Here is a 23,292-nt window from a genome sequence, read left to right as displayed (position 1 = left end):
CACTTATCTGGACATTATTTGTCTCCATTTTGCAGCATCATACTGGGAGAGCTGTCATCAGTACAGTAATGGGCAAGGAGATGTTCAATACATTGCAACACAGGGCCAAGGCTTGGTATTCAAATTTTCTTGGCTGTTTTATGGATGTATATTTAATTGTACTATTTGTTATGGCGGATCGGAACTCTTGAAGTCCATCTACTTCATTGGGTTGCAGTAAAACAGATTTCTCTTTAGTGGTTGCTTCAGTTTGATTCTATTTGAGTTGAGGCATATACAAACGCATGTGTAAATAATGGCTTGTGTGCAGCCCTTTGTTTGTGATCCCCTTGCAGCAGGATAATGGATATGCCTCTTTCTTCTTGCAAGGTAGGTTATCCTGGGTCTTGGGAAGGGCTGCAATGTTAACATTTTTGAGACTCATTAAGTTCAAGTGTCTAACTGATTAAACATGCAGTTCACTCAGGGATGCAGTATATTTTGCTCACTGTTGGGATGTACATTATTTTCATAGATTCCTTTTTACGTTTTTAATGCATTGCATCTTAAGACAGAATGGGACAATGCTTTTTGTCTGCAGCACAGATGCCACATTTACTTTTTACTGGCCTAGAGGATTATAAGGTCAGAGGATGCAATGCCTCTCCATACCTCACTGTTGCACATTACAGCGAACTTGCAGAGAGCAAGGGTCTAGTGCTTGTCCGTGGAGACATCATTTTTACCAGTAAGCTGAGTGATGTGGAGGTAGGTCTTCTGATGTTTCAAGAAAACTTGGATGCTTGGCTTATGGACACGAAGCACTACATACTTTAAAAGCCATAAAGGAGAAGGGTATCAAGTTTGGAAAATTGTCTTATCAATGTGACTTACATCTACAGTGATTAAATGGCTGTTTGACATTCAAGCAACTCAGAATAATGATATAATAATGTTTGACATTCAAGCAGCTCAGAATCATTGAAATTTTTTATCCTCCGCTTAAATTCATATGGCATATGCCAGAGCATAGTTCTATCTTGATCAAGAATTGGCAGATGGCAGCTTATGCCTGGGTACTGATGAGAACATAACTAAGTTATTTTTATTTACTTCATTTACTTATAATTTTGTGTAAAGTCGCTTACAAACTCCCTTCTTTCCTTTGTCCTTTCTCATGTTCTAAAAAAAATTAAAATTTGTAAGATTGGATATATTCTAGTTTTATGTAGGTGCATATATAAAGAATTGGCTTTAGGATCTTAGTATGCATGCATCTGAAAGGATGTTCTTGTATATAGGTCTAGACTGACAATTATGGTTGACTATGTATATGTCGGTGAGGATGCCATAGCTAGTCGTTGCTGGGCATAACATAGTAGTCAGAAGTGCTTGCAAATGAGCAATCAGCATTCATGAATCATGCTTGTTCATAGATGATAAGTTTTTTTCCTAAGCCCAAGGCCAAGGTTTCTGAAATTTGCAAACATCTGCAAATGTTTGGAATTCAACCAAGCATTTTGATTGTAACTGTGGCTTCATGGAGTGTCCTTGGATTTGGTTAACATGTATCTCTTTTTAGAGGGGGGATCTTGTGAAAAAATGATTGCGTATCAATAAATATGATGAGCTAAATTGTTTGGGTCTTTAGTGTAATCAAATGACGTAGCTGGAAAGGAGTTTTGATCGAAAGGGCCAAGCATCTCTAATCTGCTAAAAGGCAGGAGAATTGACCTCTGATCTCTTTGTAGTGGCAGCACACAAAAATCAAGTGGTCCTTGATCTCAACCTTATGGGAGACAATCGGAGGGTTTTTCCGAACCATCTTGAATCTTCATCCTCTTTTTGTATGATGTGGATCTGAGCAGGCTCAACCTGGATCAATAATGCACGTGACAATTGGATCTTAAGGTATCTGGGACCCTACATAAGTCATCCTTTACAGCTGAAGAAAATGGTCTCTATATAAGTTGATGCTTTGTAGGAAGCGTAGTACGGGGCTCAATCTATACCTGGGAGGTATGTAGGTCTAAGAGGTCTGATTGATTGACTGAGGTTTTCTGCTCTTGTTGAAATAGATGCATGGTCAGGGCATCTAGACTTTATTGGAATGGGGCTAAGCTGTCCATTTGTAGATCAAATTTCATGAGCATACCCAACACCTCTCATTCTTCTCTTGGGAAACCTAGGCTGGAGAAAAACATTGCCAAAGCAAGTAGCTTTTGGTATGAATGTCCAAGAAAACCAACATTACGTCCCCCAATCAATGATATGATCCACTGTGCTCTAGAGGGTATAATAATACCATGTCAAACCACAAGGGAAATAAATGAATCTGAAACTGAAATGCATATTCTCTGCTAGTGCTGAAAGCAGGCAACCAAAAAGTATGACCAAGAAGTAGTTTACCAAACTTTTCACAATCTCTAGTATCTAATTTGTGTTTCTGAAGAAATAGAATGTCAATATATGCACCTAGATGAAGTTGATTACGAATCAGCTACCTTCGACGGCGATGAGCTATACTGTCGTGCAAGGAATAATTTACCCAACCTAGTGACAGAAACACCTCCCTCACTTGTTAAAAAATCTCCTAGAGTAGTGGAGAGGAGAAAAGTTCATATGGGAAAGAATCCCCACACATGTGAAAGATGATGCCTATCAATAGGAAAACCAAGAACCACACTACTAAAGGTAGAGGGCACAAACTCTACCGCTTTGACATCAATCAAAGAAGAGAAAGAGTTCCTTTGAGGCAAGCATAGATCCCTGCCTGCAAGAAAGCTGAGTCACATCCTTCCCTTGCCCCTTGATCAAGGAAGGAAGACTAGAAAACTCAAGAGAAAGGGGGCTGCTCGGACATTAGGCTAGGACCCAGAAGAGGATATAAAGGAATACCATCACTAACCTCATCCACGGGTGGGTTTAGACATCCCTAGACCTAGGTCACGGGCATTACTAGCCGTGATCAACATTGTAATATCACTAGCTCCTATCGGAGCAAGATTTGAGGCTAGCGGCTAGAGAAGGGGCCTCACAATCTATAGGTGGTGGAGGAGCTGAAACTCTAATTACAACCCAAAGGGAGGCCACGGGTGTGGAACGCATAGCGGGTGCTGGACTTAAAGGAGGTGTTGAACACTCTACCAAGGACCAAATAGGCCATATTAGAAGACTTCTTGGCCTTTTCTTCTTCTTAGGGCAATCTCTCGCAAAATGCCCAAAGGTCCTGCATATCCAATACTGGCCATGTCTATCTCGACTCTCTTCTGAAAAAGAGAGCCATCTAGGTTTTGGAGCATGATGTGGTCATCAAAAAATATTAGGATCCGACACTTGTATGCATGCGATTGCTTTGAAGTTTGTATTCAATTTATGTCCAAAGCCTTGAAAGCCCTATTTTTCTCTAGGGCGAAGATTAGATATAGGGATTTTCTGCGTAATTTCTTACACAAATGGACCGCCTCCATTGTTTCAGAAATATCACATTTGAGTTAGAATTGATTGGAGCCAGTCTATCTTTGGGGCAATAAAGCCTGTGAGTGGTGGAAATTGGGTAAAGTACTTGAGCCTTGGGATGTTTCGAATATATTTCATAAAGAAAGTCTCTGAAAATGAATTTGAAAGGGCATACTTCGTCTACTGCTACAAGCAAGCAAGACCAAGAGAGTGAAAGAGAGCCATGAGGAAAGGCTTCGTTTTAAATGCTTTTGCAAAGTGCACGTGTGTGCCAACTGTTCTTATAAGGAAGAAAAGAACTAGTTGGACCTGGTAGAGATATATCACCAAGAAAGCAGGCTCTCTTCTCTATGATGCGAGCGTAAATTGGTCCACATAATTTAGTACAAATGCATGGGAAAATACAATGGCAGGCCTATACAAATCATAGTAGATAATTTCGTCACTATGCGTCAGTTAAAAACTGTCCTCAAAGTTGTCATGCTTGGAATTTCAGAAAATGAGCAAACCTGATTTAATTTCAAAAAATGATTTAACCTGATTTAATCTCTGCACAAACAAGTCTATTGTTAGTCCATTGTTGGTCTTATTGTTAGCCGTTTAATTCATTTGGCCACTCTTCATCACTTTGGCTATTGTCATCTGCATCAAGTCGTACGTTCCAATAAATAGATTCCATCATCAAGCTGCCTTGCATCCTTGTTTTGCCTCGCAATCATTGTGTGGTTGTTCCAAAAACACTTTATCATTTTATTAGTGCTGGAATGGAGTTATTTTAGGGTAATTTTGGGTTAGGATTAGTTCAAGGTTAAAAAGAGTGGTAGGTAGACCTTAGGTCCTAGGTTAGGAAATCTATGATGTTATGTCATCGAGAGGGTTTAGAGATTTTTAAGGGGCCACATGATGTGGTAAGTTCCACATATATCCATCATGGATGAAGGGGATGGTGCCACATGGCACGAATCCATTGGTCTGTCTTGATTCTCACGTCACCCTTGCCACATGTCACATCTGCATGACTCACCATGTCACTCACTTTAGGGCAGCCAATCACATATACTGTTAGAAATACCCACAGCAGAGGGTATACACAGTGGAAGAGATTATGTGTAGCTCAGGAAACCATACAATGGTGTTGGATGTGGAATCCAAAACTTCTTTCCTTAGTGTGCTCAACATACATATGGAAGCAAGTAAATAGTTAATGCTCATGTAGAACCAGCAGTATATATAATCACAGAGCTTGACGTCCTGCTGCCTCATTTCTCCCTTCCTCCTGCACCATCTCCTTCCCCCTTCGAGTTCCCTTCTCATCTGCACCTTTACCTTCTCTCTGCCTTCCTCTCCCTGCCTCTTTCTTCTTCTCCCCCCTCCCTTCCCCGTGCTCGTTTCGGGCTGTTCGTGCAGCCTCAGCCTGCTTGCCCACCGCGGCTACCTTGTGGGAGGCTGTGCTGCAGTGCCATTGAGAGCTGGGGCCTCTTGTCGTGATCTTCCACGGCTTCCCATTCTAGATAGGATAGTTTGTCCCATCAAGCTTCCCGGTCTCTTTGAAATTCGAGGGTGTGGTTGTTCTATTAATAGTACCGTAGGTGCGCACCTCGGAAGTCTTACAAGCATCAACACCAAAACCTCAACCACTAGAACCCTTTTTGGCAGACATGGCTTCTAGAAATCACCGAGCAATCAAGGAGAAAATACCAAATAGACTTTTCACACACTGGCGTGAACATGAGTCACCCTCCTTCTCGCAAGGGCACAATCCTTCATATGTAGGAGAAGATTTCCTAGAGATTTGAAGCAAGGTCATCCTTCAGCAAGGTCCTTGCCTTCAAGCTCCACCACTTGCGAACCTCCGTCCGGGCTCTGATACCATGTTAGAAACAACCACAACAGCGGAAGAGATTATGTGTAGCCCAGGAACTCACACACTGGTGTTAGATGTGGAATTTGAAAACTTCTTTCCGTAATGTGCTCAACATCGATATTGAAGGAAACATGGTGTTGAACGGGGGAGAGAGAGAGAGAGAGAGAGAGAGAGAGAGAGAGAGGGTAGATTAGGGTGAGAGGAAATGATAATTAAATGAAAACATAATGGAAAGGCTTTCATTCATTCATTATCATAGATGTGACAAGTGAAGTACAAGCCTTTACAGAATAGGCACACACACTGTAGTACGAAATGCATATGGGATAACTCCCAACGTGACATGTGGCACTCACATAGAACCACTACTAGAACTCCAAGAAATCACACCAACACACACTCTTTGGCTATGATTTCTCCAACACCCCCCTTAAGAGCAAAGAGTATGAGACCCAACATGTAAGGAGTAACACCTCCCGTGTGATAGTGACTTCTCAATCAACTTGCGACTTGCAAGAGTAGACCATCAATCGTCACTCCCCCTTACCTTGAACCGGGTGGTCAATATGATCATATCAAAGCAAAAGACAATACAATGATTTTTGGGGACAACCGAGGGCAGAGTATTCTTATCGATTCCAAATACATTCATTTTAGAGGGACTACTCAAGGCTGAGAACCTTTATTGACTCAACTGAGAAACACACATTAGCTAGGGCCTAGAAATCCCAAGAATCCCAGTCAATGTTCTTCAAGAGAGAGGATGTGAACCTCAGCTGTGGCTGCATGCATCTCCTCAGGGGGTTCTTCAGGTTCAGCCTGCTCTTCGGCAATAAGATTGGCATGGTGCTTCTCTTGTTCCCGTTCCTTCTTCTTGAAGCAATTAGCCTCAACATGTCCTTTTCTTTCACAAAAAACTGCAAATAATATCCTGATTGGTCTTCCATTTGCTTGTGGAAGCAAATGCATGATCACTTGCAGAGGCAATAATTGCATCTTTATTACGGCGGTCCTTTTCAATAAGTAGAGCCACCATATAAACGTGGTAGGGGCAAGGCGTAGAACTTCAAGGGTCTGCTCAAAACGAGGTATCCTTGCATACTCTTCATAAGGACAGCCATTTTATCCTCATCATCAGGCTGGCTTTTCAAGCTTGAGAGTTGTTGAACAGGAGACTGAAATCTTGCTAAATGATCACTTAACTCTTCACTTTCTTCCATTTTCAAATCATAGAACTTGAGCTTCAAAAAGGTGGTGATTTTGTTACCAAATAAGCTCTCAAGGCGATCCCAAATCTCCTTAACAGTTGACTTGAAGTCCACATGATGAACGAGAGAGTCGGCCAAGCAAAGACCAATGAGAGCAATTACTCTTGCATTTTGTTGCTTCCATACTTTGCGTTGTTGCTGATCAATTGTATCAACGTGGTCTTCCTCAACAACGTCTCAAACTCCTTCACGCATAAGAAGCAATTGCATCTTGGTTTGCCATGTTGGGAATCCTTCCCCCTTGAACTTCTCCACGAGCAGGGAACCAGAAGATAAGGGAGTCATGATGGAAAAGGGCTTCGTGAAGGCGGGCAGTAAGCTGAGATGACAAGCTCGCAGCACGAGGTGAATAACCAGCAAGTATGTTGGCTGGTCTAGGGCTTCAAAACGCAACATCAAGCTCCATGTTTGCAAAGCTATGCTGATAAGTGCTCTTGGTAGACGTTTGCAGCAGCTGGTCGATGTCTTCAGGTGCGCCAAAATGCAAACGCAAGCCCCAAAATGTGCAAGGCGGCTGTCCAGGGCACTCCGAAATGCTGCAGCAGGTCACCAATGTGAAAGTTGGCTAGTATAGGTGTGCTGGAGTCCTTTTGAAACAGCTTGGAGGTGGCTCTGATGTAGGCGGCTATGCAGTAGCAGCACCAAAAACCCTGATTTTGGTGATGGAAAGCTCCACAACGACCTCAAGGGACCACACGTGCAGGCGCCTCTTGAGAAAATGTGCTGACCAGCAAGCTAACAGGCCGCCAAGGGAACCTAGAGCACTCTGTGACAGCTTGGATGGAGATGGCAGGTAGTGGAGGCTCAAAACGAATGCAAATGGCTGAAAGAAGAGGCGAAATGAGCTGACTAGGAGAAGACAGCATAGAAGAGGTTTGAGTAGAATTAGGGTTAGGGCAGATGACGTGGCAGGACAGTTTAGGGCAGGGCTGACCTGCTCTGATACGATGAAGGAAACATGGTGTTGAGGGAGAGAGAGAGAGAAGAGGTAGGTTAGGGTGAGAGACGAAATAATACTTAAATGAAAACATAATGGAAAGGCTTTCGAATATCCGCTGCAAGAGATGGTGAGCTCCTGGCTGCTCGCTGAGCTCCCTCCACCGGCCGCGGCGGCTTGAGGGCCTGCTGCCCGCTGCTCTTGGCTGCTCCACCTGCTGCCCCCCCTCCGCCTTGCCTTGCCCTCGCCCCGCCTCCTCCGTCTTTGCTTCACTCGGCCTCCTTTGCTCCGCCGCCTTGCCTCCTCCCAACCCTGCCTTGCCTCCTCCCCGCTCTGCCTTGCCTTCTCCCCACCCCGCCTTGCCTTCTCCGCTCCCGCCCCCTTGCTGCTCCTCCGCCCCTTCCTTCTCCCACCTCTCCTTCTTGCCTCGTACCTCCTCCGCCCCTTCCTTCTCTCCTCCCCACCTCGTACCTCCTCCTGTTCTCCTGCCTCTCCTGCCAGCATGCCCCCCCCGCCATTCCGCCTCCCTGTCTTTCTCCTCCTTCTCTTGCCTCTTCCGCCCTCCTTCCAACCCTTCACTCCTTCCTCCTGTTCTCCCTTCTACCTCCTTCCTCTCTTCCCCTCTTTCTTCCCTGCCGCCCTTGCCACCTCTCTCCCCCACCTCTTCGCCTCGCTTCGCCTTGACTGTTATGCTCTAGCCGAGATAGCATGACCTCGGAAAGATGGGTGGGCATTTTCTCTTAGATGACCGATTTCTGTAATATTTTATGTGCGTAAATAAAATGGTCAAGAGAAGTAACTGCCAAGGTCCTAGGTGAGGGTGTAATGGCATTGACTAGGTGGTTATGAGTGCTAAGGCCTAGGTGCACCTAAATGTGTAATAATGCCAAGGGGCAAATGTTCTAAATTGTGCCCCAAGAGAGGGGTAATTGGTGTACCAAGTAAAAAGGCAAAAAATGATGACATGTGGCAGAGGGAACCATCTAGGGAGATGTGGGTTTGTGGATAGACATGAGAGAAAAATTACGTATCTTAAGTAACATGTAATCCACGAAGTTGGCTGGATGGATATACGTGATGCCATCACCCCTGATTGACGAAACTAGAAGAGAGAAACAGAAGAAGTTCGTATCATTTTGGTATCAGAGCGCATGGTAGAGATCAAAGGCTGGACGAACGGGATGAGAAGAGTGCGTGATAATTTGGCTGCTCGTGACTTGCGACAAATTTGGAGAGGTTGTTGTCCGTGACGACGAACAGCAAGGCCTAGGGACAACGTGGTGGTTGAGGTCGTTTTGCAGGAGATTTTCGATGAGGGAGCAGGCTAGCGATGTGTTGCGATGACATGGCGCACCTTTGAGTATTTGACGGACAAGCTTTGCGTGGTAGTGGTCGATGCCAAAAGCTAAGCTCCTACAGGTATTCTACAAGTGAACGAGTCGCAAGGCCTGGACCTCCCTGGTGGTCTGACGACGTACAGGTTTGCTGAGCAGCGACGTGCGCCCGTGTGGAGTGAAGCGATAGGTGGAGCGGGGTGATAAATCTGCGTAACAACAGACGAAAAAAAAAAAAGATATTCCCGTTTTACACAGGCCGGAGGATTTCGAAGCATCGTGACTTGTACCGGTGGTCCAAAACCAGTGTAACAAGGTTCAACAGGAGGAGTGACGAGTGATTTCTGGGTCTCAACGCCGTCTTCGACGAATTACTCTAGGGAGCAAAATTTCTTTTCTTCTATATCAAATTTTAGTTTCCAGTTGCAGGCGATTTAATCCTGTACAGCAGAGGTTGCAGTTTATTTTTCCTGTATAACAAAATGGGAATCTGAAAAAAAAAAATTCCCTTTTGAAACAATGGAGGCAGAGGGACAAGATTCCAGGGTGAATCCTAGTGAATCTAGAGCCCGGTCTACACAACAAATGTCCCATCACACAACACCTACTCTGGTGGGTAGGATTTTGGTATTAGAAGATGCTTTACAGCAAATCATGAACCAGCAACTTCAAGTGAACGCTGGTCAGAATGAGATTAGGGAGATGGTGCAAGCCTTGTCGGCTAGGCCATCTAGAATTGATAAGGGCAAAGCTCCAGCAGAGCCAGAGCCCAGTATACACTCATCAGAGCGTGCAAAGGTCAAGGTGCCTAATATTGCCAACTATAGACCGGAGAAGTACGCTGGTCGGATGATCGAGCGCAGTTCTGATGTGATCGAGGTTTGGTTACACAGGTGGGAAGAAGCCTTCGCCATTTGTGAAATTAGATCTGATCTTAAGAAAATGCGTGAGGCCACTCACCTGTTTATTGAGGCAGCGGATAGATGGTGGATAAAGCAACAGAAAGATCAGGTTGCCCCTATCACTTGGGAAGGGTTTAAAGCTGAATTTAAGAAACACTTTCTTCCACCTGACGAAGAGTCCCGAGCATGGGATGCTTATAGAAACCTTCGTCAGAGGAATTTGTCGGTGGCAGAGTATACTGACAAGTTCAGGGAATGTGTTATGAAGATAACAGACCCTCTCCCTATGTCGGTTCAGTTGAAAGACTATATCTATGGACTGAACGACAAGATTAAAATGGAAGTTCGGGCTAAATATGTGACTACATTAGATGAATCTATTGCAGCAACCCTGAACTATGAGGATGCCAGAGGCAGATCTAGTGGATTTGTGCAGGCAGGGACTCAGTATGAGTATCCGAGAAAAGGGGGATTTCAGAGGAAATGGACTTCAAAGACAAGTGTCTCCCAGCCAAGTGGCCAAACCAAGCAGGTGAAGCCGGTTGAGGGACCAGCAAAAACAAGTACCACCATTGGGGTGAAAAGGAAAATAACTCCAATGGCAGCCCGGGCTTGGTCAAAGTCCTCGTTGACCCCTGAAAAAAAAAGAGAAAGCTAGAAAAGAAGGATTGTGCTTCGGCTGCCTTCAGCGACATCAGTGGAAAGATTGTCCACTGAATAAAGACCGTCGCATGGCCAATATGATAATATCTGAATGCGACGTGGAAATGCAGGAGAGTCCCAATGTGGAACATATGCAGATGCAATTGGTGGGACCTTCTCAGAGGTTAGTACGTGTGTTGTTAAGTGTGTCTGTTACTAAGTTAGTAAGTGGTGCACGTGATAACATCCTTTCAAAGCCCGCAGCAATGGGATATACGGTTTTCGATGAGCCCGAGTTGATTAAAATGAAAGGGCAAGTAGCCAGTCATGATGTGATTGTGTTGTTTGACTCAACGTCAACACACAATGTAATCAACTCGAAGCTTATTAAGAGGCTCAAATTGAAAACTAGTCCGTCTGACTATGCTTATACGGTCAGGATGGCGGACGGAAGTTCAACTGAAGTATGGGACCAAAGGGTTACCCAATTGGAACTTCGAATTCAGGACTATGTTGAGAAGCTGGACTTTGAACTGACCAGACTTGCTCACACAAATATAGCCCTAGGCATGGCTTGGCATTTTTGGAAAAATCCAGCCATTGATTGGAAAAAGCATATTTACCAATTCAAGATGAACGGGGTAGAATATGTTTTGGGAGGTGAAAAGGATTTACCTCGAGGACCATTGATTTCAGCCATGGAAATTCGGAAGACTCCGAAAGAGTTTCTGTGTCTGTGTATAGCATCGGTAGAGTCGATTGATGATACATCGACTAGCATTGAGGCTACCCAAGATGGAAAAATGGCCGAGTTGGCTAAAGAGATATCAGAGAAGTTCTCTGAATGTTTTAGGGATGAACTACCTTATGGGTTACGTCCAGAGCGGAATGTTCAGCATAAGATCGAACTGATCCCGGGGGCAGAACTTGTAAATAGACCTCCCTATAGAATGAGCTTTACTGAAGAGGCAGAGGTGCGTAGACAACTGGAAGAATACCTCAAGTTGGGGCAGATTCAACCAAGTTTCTCACCTTTTGCTTCGCCAGTGATATTAAAGAAGAAAAAGGATGATACGTTTCACCTCTGTATAGATTACAAAGCATTAAATAATATCATTGTTAAGCACAGGTATCCGATGGCTCGGATTGATGATTTGCTAGATGCATTACATGGAGCCATGATTTTCAGCAAGATAGATCTTAAGTGTGGCTACCATCAGATCCGGATTAGAGCCGAGGATGTGCATAAAACCGCTTTCAAAAGCAGGTTTGGTCGTTATGAGTTTTTGGTAATGCCCTTCGGACTTACCAATGCTCCAGCGACATTCATCATGCTTATGAACGATTTACTATGTCCGTATATCGGAAAGTTTGTAGTACATTTTATTGACAATATTCTAGTGTTTAGTAAAAGTATTACTGAGCATCGTGAACACTTGAGAATAGTGTTTAGTACTTTGAGGAAAGCCAGTCTTTATGTAAATAAAAAGAAAACTATACTGTGTATGGTTAGGCTTGAATATTTAGGATTCCTAATTACTCCACAGGGGGTAGAAATGGATCCGAAGAAAGTGATTGCGATACTAACTTGGCCAATCCCTCAGAGTCTGACCGCGTTGCGATCATTCTTGGGATTTGTCCAATTTTATAGAAGTCATATCAAAGGATATTCCGAAATAGTATCGCCATTGACTGATTTGACCTCAAATAAAGTACCTTTTATATGGGAACAGAATCAACAAGAAAGTTTTAACACCATAAAACAAGCTGTGGTCACAGGACTGGTGTTAAAAATAATTGATCCCTAGAAACCGTTGTTCCTGGAAACCGATGCAAGTGGCATTGCGGTAGGAGCAGTCCTCCTTCAAGAGGGAAGGCCAGTAGCCTTTGAAAGCAAGAAGCTTTCTCCCTCTCAAAGGAATTGGCCAACTCATGAATTGGAGTTGTATGCTGTTATCCATGCTTTGAAAGCATGGAGGCATTATTTGTATGGTTTAGAGTTTTATGTGGATGCGGATCATGATACTCTGAAACATTTTTGTAAATAGCCTGACTTGAGGGGCCGCCAAGCTAGGTGGGCAGAGCTCATGCAGGAGTTTAATTTAACGATTCGGTACCGAAGAGGAAAAGATAATAAGGTTGCTGATGCGTTGTCTCGCATTATGCACAATATGAGTTTCACGGTATTAGAGAGTGCTCTAATGACCGAGATCAGAGAAACTCAAAAGGTCGACGAGTTTGCCCAGAGCTTATGGCCTAAAGCTCATGTATTAAAACCTGGGGAAAATGAAAAGGATGACCTGGCATCCAGAAAAGACCAAACTTATGCAAGATATACCATAAGAGATGCTATGTTGAAAAGAAATGGCAAGGTTGTAGTACCTAGTCAGAATGATCTCAGGCAGAGACAGTGCCATGATAACCCATGTGCGGGACACCCAGGAGTCGAGAAGACATATGATCTCGTGAAGCGAGATTTCTTTTGGCCAAAGATGAAAAAGCATATTCATGAATATGTGACACGGTGTTTCTCGTGTCAGGTAAGTAAGGCCGAGCGGGTGAAGCCACCCGGACTTTTACAGCCCTTGGAAATACCACTAAGTAAGTGGGAGAGCATTTCCATGGACTTTATTGTAGGACTGCCTACGACACAGGGAGGGTATGATTCTATCCTTGTGGTGGTTGATCGTCTAACCAAGATGGCTCACTTCATTCCGACTAGAGAGTCTGTTAGTGTCCCACAAGTGGCGGATTTGTTCATTAGACATATATTTCGTCTGCATGGATTGCCTAGATCCATAGTGTCAGACAGAGATGTCAGATTTACCGGTCATTTTTGGACAGCGGTATTTGAGACACTAAGGACTGAGTTGGGAATGAGTAGTGGGAATCATCCTGAGATGGATGGTCAGACGGAGAGAGTCAACCAGACTGTAGAGGATATGCTGAGGGCATATGTATCATTGAGGCAACATACGTGGGACAAGTGGTTGCCATTGTTAGAGTTTGCCTACAATGATAGAAAACATTCCTCTGCCGGGTTCAGTCCGTTTGAGCTGAACTATGGTTATAGACCAGCAAATCCAACTACAGTTGGAATACCTCAGAGAGTGCCTAGTGCCATGAACTTTGTGGTTTAGATGCGGGAGATGCTAGCACTTGCGAGAGCTAATATCCGCCAGGCTATGGATAGAGCCAAGGTGTATGCGGATGAAAACTGGTCTATAAGAGTATTTAAGGAAAACTGGTCTATAAGAGTATTTAAGGAAAACTGGTCTATAAGAGTATTATGCGGATGAAAACTGGTCTATAAGAGTATTTAAGGAAAGAGAAAAGGTTTTTCTCAGAGTTCCTTCGCACTTGAAGTCGTTGACTTCAGGAGAGTATGCTGAGTTATCACCTCGATATTGTGGGCCGTGGTTAATTCTAAAAAGAATAGGCAAGGTAGCCTATAAATTAGAATTACCACCGGGGTGTAAGGTGCACCCAGTGTTTCATGTTTCTCGTTTAAAGAAAATTTTGCATACTGGTGACTCACTAATCGAAGGTGTTGTTTTGTTTCAGGAGATAGAGGATAATGCAAGACGCAAACCAATAAGAATCCTAGACCGAGGAACAATGCAAGTGCGCAATCGGAAGATCCCCACGGTGTTGGTTGCATGGCATGGTCTACCTCTATCGGAAGCTACTTGGGAATCCGTATACCAGTTACGGAGAGTGTTCCCAGATTTCATCATCGAGGACGCTGATGCTTGAAGAGGGAAGGAATGTTATGCTCTAGCCGAGATAGCATGACCTCGGAAAGATCGGTGGGCATTTTCTCTTAAGATGACCGACTTCTGTAATATATTTTATGTGCGTAAATAAAATGGTCAAGAGAAGTAACTGCCAAGGTCCTAGGTGAGGGTGTAATGGCATTGACTAGGTGGTTATGAGTGCTAAGGCCTAGGTGCACCTAAATGTGTAATAATGCCAAGGGGCAAATGTTCTAAATTGTGCCCTAAGAGAGGGGTAATTGGTGTACCAAGTAAAAAGGTAAAAAATGATGACATGTGGCCGAGGGAACCATCTAGGGAGATGTGGGTTTGTGGATAGACATGAGAGAAAAATTACGTATCTTAAGTAACATGTGATCCACGAAGTTGGCTGGGTGGATATACGTGATGCCATCACCCGTGATTGACGAAACTAGAAGAGAGAAACAGAAGAAGTTCGTATCATCGATGCTCTTCTTCCTTCTCCTTTTTCATTTGCCTCCCTGCAGCGGGATCATTCGTGCTTGTTACAGTGAAAGAACATCTTGGTGGTGACCCTTGGTCTGGCCAGAGGGGCTCTATGGCAACACCCTTGACTCCCATAGCCGTTAAGGTTCTTCTTTCCCCAGCTGACAAGCAATAGGTACAGCAGGCAGTTCAGTCCCTTCAGGACAAGGCGCTTGTGGGCCTCATGCCTACTTGGAGACAGGTGTGAGAGTGGATCCAGGCAAGCTTTGTTAGAAAATACCCAACAGAGGGTACACGCAGCGGAAGGCTTATAATAATGCCCAAGAGCTCACAGAGTGTGGTGTGGATGTGGAATCACAAACTTCTTTACTTACGTGCATTCAATAGATGTGCAAACTCATCAATAGACAATGAACCAACCAGATAGAGAAACCACCAAAATATATATTTCCGTCCACAACTATGGACACAATACAAAAGAGATAGATCCAGAGTCCCACCAATGATGTGGTCCTCTGATCTTACCACAAGGTCCTTCTCCTATCTGCTGGCTATCTCTAGAATCGAGTCCGCGTGCTCCACCTCGAGCGCCTGTAGACTTTCCGTCCAGTGTGTTCTTCTCCACCTTACTGCCTGTGAATCAGCCTAGGTGGGCAGCCCCTGCCAAGCTTTGTCTGCAGCACACAGGTCCCCTTGGTCCTCCTGAATGTAGGCCCCAAGATAACTGTTCCACTGCTCCAACCTGCTTGTGAATGGCTGCTCCAGAAGATGATGATCTTAGCAACCTTCTGCCCTAGAAGACAGTCTAGGTTCAGCCTCTCCCTGGAGCTAAGTCTGCAGCACTCTTTAGGTCTCCTTCACCTCCTGGGAAAAGGCCCAAGGAAGCCCTATCTGCTGCTCCTGTCTGCTCCTCCAAAGCTGCTCTGCTGGATACTGAAATGAGGCAAGAGCCTCTCCTTTTATAGGCCTAGGGCCTTGCTGGAAAAACCGACCAGCCTGCCCTGACTGGGCCGACTGGACAGACTAGGTTGGCTGGCCCAACCGACCTGGTTGGCTCAGCCCAACCAGCCCTATATAAGGGCCCTAGCCAGGCCCTTTTGGGCTGCTGCTAGGCTCCCCTTGTTGTCTGCTGCTGGAGACCTGCTGCAGGCTGTATACCTGCCCATAGACCCCCACTACACTGCGCCTTGCTGCAGCCCTTTGCCGGCGCCTTGTCCTGGCCGTACCTCTTCCGTACACTGCCCTGCAGCAGCCCGTACAGATCCGTACAGCTTTGTACCCTGCCTTGTACACATGCTTATGTCAGCACGCCTTTCATAGGGTCCTGCTGCAGTCCACTGAGTGCCTCATGCCAGGCCTGATCCAAGACACTGTGTCCCCGCCATCTTCCTGCACATGAGCTGCTCTTGATGCAACCTTTCATCCTTGGGATACCCCACCAACCATGAATGCTCCAGATCTGTCCCAGCTCCACACATCCAGGTAATCTCTCTTTGAGCACATCCTGCCCTAGGTCTCCCTCCCCCACGCTCTCCTCATTTGGGGGCTTACAGATGGGGAGGTGACCTTTCCAACAAGCTTGGCATTAGAGGGAGACCACATCCAAGAGGTCACCATCTATGGAAGAGGCGTTTTCCTCATCCAGTTGAGCTCCCCTGACACTGCCTTGACACTTGTGGAGCAGAGCCCCATCCTTTTTGGCCCGCATCTTGTTTACCTCTTTCCTTGGTATCATGGGTTCACAGTGGAGGACATGGATACGACACACCATGTTCCACGTTTTCCGATTACACTCCGCTTCCCAGGGCTCCCAAGGAGTATCGTGCCATCCTACCTTCCATTGGTCGGGCATTTGGCACAGTGCTAGAGTCCCCGCCAGAGTCGGCCGCCTTAGTTTTTGCAGATGATGAAGTCCCTAGGATTAGACTGGTGGTTGAGAGCCCAGAGTCCCTCCCAGAGTTGATCCTTCTCGAGACCCTTGAAGGGGGCACACTTCGCCAGAGGGTGGAGATTTTCAGGTTACCAGGCCAGTGCCTTTTGTGCAGATAGATAGGTCACCTCGCCAGAGATTGTCCTTGTGGCCTCCCCCAAGCGCCTCCCTCCCCCGGCAGAGTAGACAGAGTCAGCAGGCCTGAGTCCAGCGTCCTCTCAAGTAGGAGCAACAGGAGTCTCAGACTCCATGGGTTACCCCCTTAGAAGGGGACTGGACCCAGGTTAAAAAGAAAAAGAAACCAAGCAAGCAGGCTTGCAAGCGCCGCAAGCAGAGGGCCAATCGTAGAGAGAGGGATAGGGTTGACCGAGAGGCCTCGAAGGAGGAACATTAGGAGCCACCTCCCCTAGTGGCAGGGGCCACCGCCCATCCAGACGATGATCCTCCAGCTTCGGAGGCTTAGCCTCCGCACCCACCCTTGCAAGAGCAGTAGCGAGCACCAAGAGCTGCAGTTACGACAATGGCGGAAGCCGCAGTCGCTAGCCCGATGGCATCCACGGAGGAGGAGATCCAGAGCCTCAGCGAGCCTGATCAGTAGGGGGGGCCTGAGGTCGTCCTTATCCCTCCCCCTCCCCCTCTCGCTCCGCCTCCAGACCCCTCCCCCTCTTCCTTTTCACTTCCCCCTCCCCCTCCCCCTCCAGGGTTCCCCCCGCCCCCTCCCCTCCCCTCATCCCATCCTCCTATGGTCACTGTCACCACCCGCCCCCCTCGCTCTGACCCCGGCATCCTTATCCCTCCCTGTCCCGCCACCCCCCTCTCCACCTGAGCAATAGGTTCTTCTACCTTGACATCCCTATCATCAGGCAAGGGAACGATGATGCCCCCTTCTGCTTCCTTATCGCAGCAATAGGTTCATTCAGGGAGGGATCCCGAGGGACGAGGCTCGTCCTCCCAGTCAGCAGCTCCCAACCTCTAGCCTGGGCTTACGATAAGGGAGTTCTGGAGGTTAGGACCTTGGAATTATTTGGAGATTCCGGACTCATATCCTTTATCACTAGAGGTAATGCTCATGGTCCTTCAGCCCGGGAAGGGAGGTTTGATCAGTGCATTGGGATCTCAGACACACCCCGTTTGGAGATTTCAGTTTGCCTCCACAGGGTTGGAGAAGTGATCCCCAGAGGTGTTCGATGCTATTTTGGGAAATCAGATTACACTCATGATGGATGAGTGAATGGGGCCATAGGGATTGGACCTTTGGTACGCCCATGCCGCAGAGGTGAACTTTCAGTTGAGCTTCACGTGCGAGAAGCCGGTGTTTGGTTTGGTGACAGGTGTTATCAGATTGCCACTGGAGGCAAAGGTGGAGCAAGCATACTTCTGGCCCCTCCAAAGGTGTGCGGAGCTATTCGTGGTGGAAGCCTTCTTCATGATGAAGTGGGCACGGAAGATCGGTATTGAGCCGGTATCCACCCTAGTTCGGCGCCGCAGAGACATTGACTACTCGCCCTCCAAACCCCCGGCAAAGTCATACAAGACATTCTTTCTGGGACATGCACCCACTCACAAGAGAGCCTTGTTCCCGACACCCCCGTTCTCATGAGCTGGACCATAGTGAGTTGGAACGTACATGGGCTCCACGACCATGTTCGTAGCCAGCCACAGTACCTGATACTCCAGTAGGAGTTGCAGAGGGTAGTGGTAGGGCGGGCAGTGGACATCCTTATGATTCAGGAGCACATGTTTTCAGCCATAGATATTAGACGACGTCATCACCTTCTCCTAGGGAGAGGTCCAGAGGAGTGGTCCCCCACAGTAGGACGGAGCGGAGGGGTCTGCATCTTAGTCTTGCAGACTTTGGCTCCAGAGGTCTACGATCAGGGCAAGCTCATTCCAGGCTGGGTAGTTTGGATGGGAGTTCGGACGGGAGAGTCCAGGATTGGGATCCTGAACGTGTACGCCCCAGCGTGTAGACAGCACCGCCCGGCCTTTTGGAGGAGGTTGTCAAAGTGTCTTCCAGATGTGGACTCCTGGATTGTTGGAGGTGACTTCTACAACCTGGAGTTTGGGGAAGACAAGCAGGGCGGCGCCTCCTTCTCTCCAGTAGGTTATGGCAGGGATTTGGGAGTAGTCAAAGATGACACCGTGCGAGGGTTGGGTTGTGTGGGTGGCCGATGTGATTCAGAGTAGCAGTGAGGGACTGTAGGCTCACGTCCTTAGGCGGAGGAGGACCCTTCAGGAGCATGAGCGGGCTTTGCGGAGAGACCTCACCTCCATTGAGAGGTTCAAGGAGCAGAACTCAGGTTCTCAGTGGCTTAGTGACAGATTCGAGAGCACTCGCCTTGAGCTTCAGGACACGGAGTTGTGGCGGGATGAGTTCTCCTATCACTCCTCTCGGGCCCGATGGGTTAGTAGGGGGACAGGATGACGAAGCAGTTCTTTCAGACCTCTGGGTCCCGATCGGCAGGCACACAGCTACAACGTCTCTGGGAACCATGCACACTGATCCGCAGGAGATTCTGGACATGACCATCGGTTTTTACACCTAGCTTTTTCAGATGGAGAGGATGACCCCAGTTGGTCTTGTGGCACCACTGCGAGTCTGGAGAGAGTCAGGGGCGCCCTGGCTATTTACTGTGAGGCCTCGGGGGCACGTATCAACTGGATGAAATCTATAGGTTTCTTTACAGGCTTTGAGGAGACACAGGAGATCTGTGAGTGGGGGAGTGACTTTGGCTTCAGATGGATACCGCGGGGTAGATAGCGAGATACCTCGGATGCCAGGTGGGTATTGACATTATAGCAGAGCAGCAGATTGCCTCGGTCCTTGAGAGTGTTCGGTGCAAGCTTCTCTATTGGAGCTCGGCCAAACTCTCCTAACAGGTCACGCCTTAGTGGCAAACCAGGTCCTTCTTGCCACGGCCTGCTTTCACAGAGGATGCATTGGGCAGCTCCGACGGTTGGTATGGAACTTCCTTTGGGTAGGTTCAGACAGCACGAGGAACACTAGGGCCCGAGTAGCTTGGCAGACGGTGATCATGTTGCAAGCACTGGGAGGCTTGGGTATCATCGATCCGGAGATGCAGAGCAGAGCCCTTCTGGGCAAGTTGGTGGTTCGTGGCCTCGCCCCATGTGTAGAGTGTAGAGAAGGGGGATTTGGAGAAAGGGGGATAGAGGAGCAGAAGGGGGAGAGAAAGAGAGGAAGGGTAGGAGAGAGAGAATGAGGTAGGAAAGAGAGGGAGAGATTGAGAGGGAGTAGGGAAGAGAGAGAGAGAGTGAGTGAGCGTAAGCAGGAAGGAGGAAGGGAGAGTAGATAGGATTAGATGTCACATCAAAAAGTCCCCAAGTACATGAGAGGATGGTTAGCCATTTAGACCCCTCTATCTAGCAAACACCCCCAAATACTAATTATCCTAACCCCCACTAACTTGACCCACTTTTGGCCTTCATTACAAACCATCCCCACTCAAATATAATTTTGTCCTCAAAATTGCAAGTGATGGTTGAACTCCAAAACTTCCTGCTGTAGAATAACTTGTTCCAACATGCGGGCCACTTGGGTCAAAAGGGAAAGTCCAATCGTTCCCTTTCATAGATGTCATGGCACCTCCTGGGTCATGTAGGCGTTGATCCCACTTAGCATGCCCATCATCAATAAGCTCCACAATCATATAGCCATTGCTCGTCTCCATGGAGTCTACTTTGCACACCCCTTTATGCCTTGCTGTCGCTTTCTGCCTACATTGGGAGCATTCATTGCTTTTGCATATATCCACTGTATCTCTGGTTCTGTTATCTTGCCTGAATGCAACAAACTGAAAATCATCTTCATTATAGATGCTATATTCAGGCTCAAACAGTTCCAAAAGTTATTGTGCTTCCTCAACATTCCAGGGATCTTCAATCCTCACATGTAAGGCCTTCAACCCTGGGCTGGACCGCTGTAATTTCCTTCTAACCATGACACCCATGAGGTCTTTGAAATCTGCACACGTGTAGGGCTTCCAAGATGAAATCCTCATCTTCAACCAAGCCTGGACATGATGCATGCTATCATAAAGAATCTTGCCCTCATTATCCATTGGATAAAATCTAAGATCTCCTTCCAAAGCTATTAGGATCCTGGGTTCCTCCTTTGAATCTATGGTCTGCCAAAATATCATTTGAGTTTGTACCACACACTTGTCCAACCAACCTACTGCCATAATGCAAGAAAGACAAGTTATCCCCACCCACATAGGCATGGTGCTGTTTTGACAAGGCATCATCAATGTCCCACTTGGCCTGCAAACTCATGTACATATTGGGCATGTGGCGTCCTTCCACATAAATCTGTTCAGGCTGCGTTCGAGGTTGTCCAGACTCTATGTAAAGCCTACTATCTGATTGAGATCGAGGCCAACTCCTCTCACAGGCATTGTGCTGAAATAGAGCTGAGAAATAAGTGCTGGAGGGATATGCTTCCCCAAAAGCATCCACATGAGGTTGGGATACGCCAAATGGCGGTAGTGAATACCGGTCTCTATCCCCTGCATGTAACTCAAGGATATCACCCCTTGGAAGAGTCACTGGTGGAAGTCTTTGGCAGAAATTTCCCATGGGCAAGATCATAGTGGACTGCCTACTAATAGGCTTTCCACAGATGGAAGGACCTGTCTGGTTGTGTAATAAGTACTCTGCTTTTTGCCCAAAATGCACCTTGTGTGGGGTTACAATGAAATTCCCATGCATTAGCGTGTCTTGGTGCTCTGCTGACAAGGATGCAGCACTATCGTTCCATATGGGATCACCACCCTCAGGAAGAGTCCCTTTGTTCTTCATGATCCTCAACTTCTGTTGTGGCAAGTTTGCCTCATCCCCAACTATAGACTTACCTTGGTCTCCTGCAATAGCACTTCCATGTGCTTTCCCATCAAGTTGCATATCTGCATTACCTTGCTGCTGTGCACTAATGTACTCCTGGGGACAGTAAATATTTAGACCAATGTGGTTGTGCAAGGGCTGATTGTCATCAATATTATAATACTCATTTGCAAAACAGTCATAACAGCCATCGTTCTTTTTCCGTGCATTATCTTCATAACTTTGGCTGTCATTTTCAGGTTGTACCATGTAGATGCTGCTTTTGTCATTGGCAGTGGTCATGAACATATAAGAATCAGCTGTAGGGCTCTGCCATATGGCATTATCCCTGCAATCCACATGCTTGGCCAGGTTTCCATCCCCACCATTAAGTTCAGTCCTAGATGAATGCATCTCTGTTGTGTGCTTCATATACATGTCATATAAGTTGAAGAGCTCAATTTCTGATTGCCCTTTGAAAACTATCCTCTCAAATTTTGCAAGTGCCAATACATGGCAACAATATTGTTGATGTGCTGTACACAGCATGAGGACATCCTTCCAAAGTTTTTCCTCTGCTTTTATAACACTCCTGTGTGATGCTGTTGTTCCCCTTATGGCTGCTAAGTGTAGGAGGTAGAACTCCCACGTATACTCACCTAGTGAGCAGTAGCGAAGGGCATTATTCATGTGGCCATATTCCTACAAGACAGTTTCAATCTGATAGAGGTGGCTGCCCCCACAAGCGAGTACGAATGCAAGGCAAAGATCTGCTGTAATGAGCACCAGATACAGTGTGTGAAACACTGAAAATGTTAATGGAGAAGCTCAAGAGGAAGGTTGATGAAGAGGCTTCAAAACTGAGTCCAAAAGAGCCCAAACGGGGCTGTAAAAGGCCTTAAGAAGGGGCTGTGAAGAGCTGTCTTTCTTGCCTCTCTCTCTTTTTTTTTTTTTTGGAGGAAGGGGGGTCCCTAAGTCACCTAGGACAGTTAGTACAGCAATAACTTAAGACTCCGAAGGAAGTTAGGACTGTTGGTTAGTCTTACCTAACAAACCCATGAGGTACTCAACCCTAGTTAGTTTGACCCAACCTAACCAAACCAAACTAACTAAACCTAAACAAAGTAACTCAACCCACTAACTAGCTAGACCTAACCAAACCTAACCTAACCAAGTAACTAACATAGCCCAACCTAAACCCCAACTAGCTGAACCTTAGCAATTGCTAAGGTCTCCAGCGGCACAGCGCCGACGAAAGGGCTGCGTCAAGGCGTGGGTGGAGAAGGCATGGGCGCGGCGTGGGCAGTAGGATGGTGACAGGTTGCAAGCATGGCGATGGGATGGCAGGCTATGGCGGCTAACGGGCTGAGGGCCTGAGCGACGGATGGGCTGCAGATCGAGACTATTGGGTAAACCCTTGCAGAGCAGCTTCTGAACAGACTGGCTGCTCACGATCGAATTGTCTGGCAGTCGCGTACTGTCTTGGGAACAAGAAGCCCTTTTTGAGCTCACGAAAGCGTGTATTTTGATGCTGTTTTTGGGAGACCCAGTCGTAGAGTGGCTTGGCAAAGGCTATCTCCTGCCACAGCTTGATGATTCTGAAGCCCTTGGCGATGCTGGCGTCAAAGCTTGCTGGCCTGATTTGTCAATTGCATGCCTAGCGTTACACAGCCACACCGTGTGCGCTCAATTCTCAAGTTCTTACTCTAGGCTATAGGTTGTGCGACTGGCGTGTGCCCTGCTCGTTTGCTAGCTTAGCACACAAGTCTTTTATTGTACATAAGTCGTTCGTATTGTTACAGCCCTGTCTGAGTGTTATCGGTTGGTGGTGGCATAGTATTGGGATTTGGAATCAAGGATGAAGGGGAAGCGAAGGTGCCATAGATCGGAGCTCTGATACCAATGTAGAAAGAAA

The 23,292-nt window shown here is 46.7% G+C and overlaps 1 protein-coding gene across 1 annotated transcript in view; it reads left to right on the top strand.

Moving 5' to 3' along the window:
* The window catches only part of LOC147888299 (ATP synthase F1 complex assembly factor), a 54,155-nt gene that overhangs the window by 7,011 nt on the left and 23,852 nt on the right, over window positions 1-23,292 (top strand). Inside the window, exons 2-4 of the mRNA XM_087393543.1 lie at window positions 36-115; window positions 311-369; window positions 581-747. Of these exons, the coding sequence (XP_087249669.1) occupies window positions 36-115; window positions 311-369; window positions 581-747 (306 nt within the window). The remainder of the gene's footprint in view (window positions 1-35; window positions 116-310; window positions 370-580; window positions 748-23,292) is intronic.

This window comes from Dipteris shenzhenensis, chromosome 22 (assembly GCF_047967505.1).
Source record: "Dipteris shenzhenensis isolate YYH24624 ecotype China chromosome 22, Dip_SZ_1.0, whole genome shotgun sequence".
In the NCBI taxonomy this organism is placed as follows: Eukaryota; Viridiplantae; Streptophyta; class Polypodiopsida; order Gleicheniales; family Dipteridaceae; genus Dipteris; species Dipteris shenzhenensis.
Note: the sequence above shows the minus strand (reverse complement) of the source record. Positions and strands in the feature narration are given on the sequence as shown.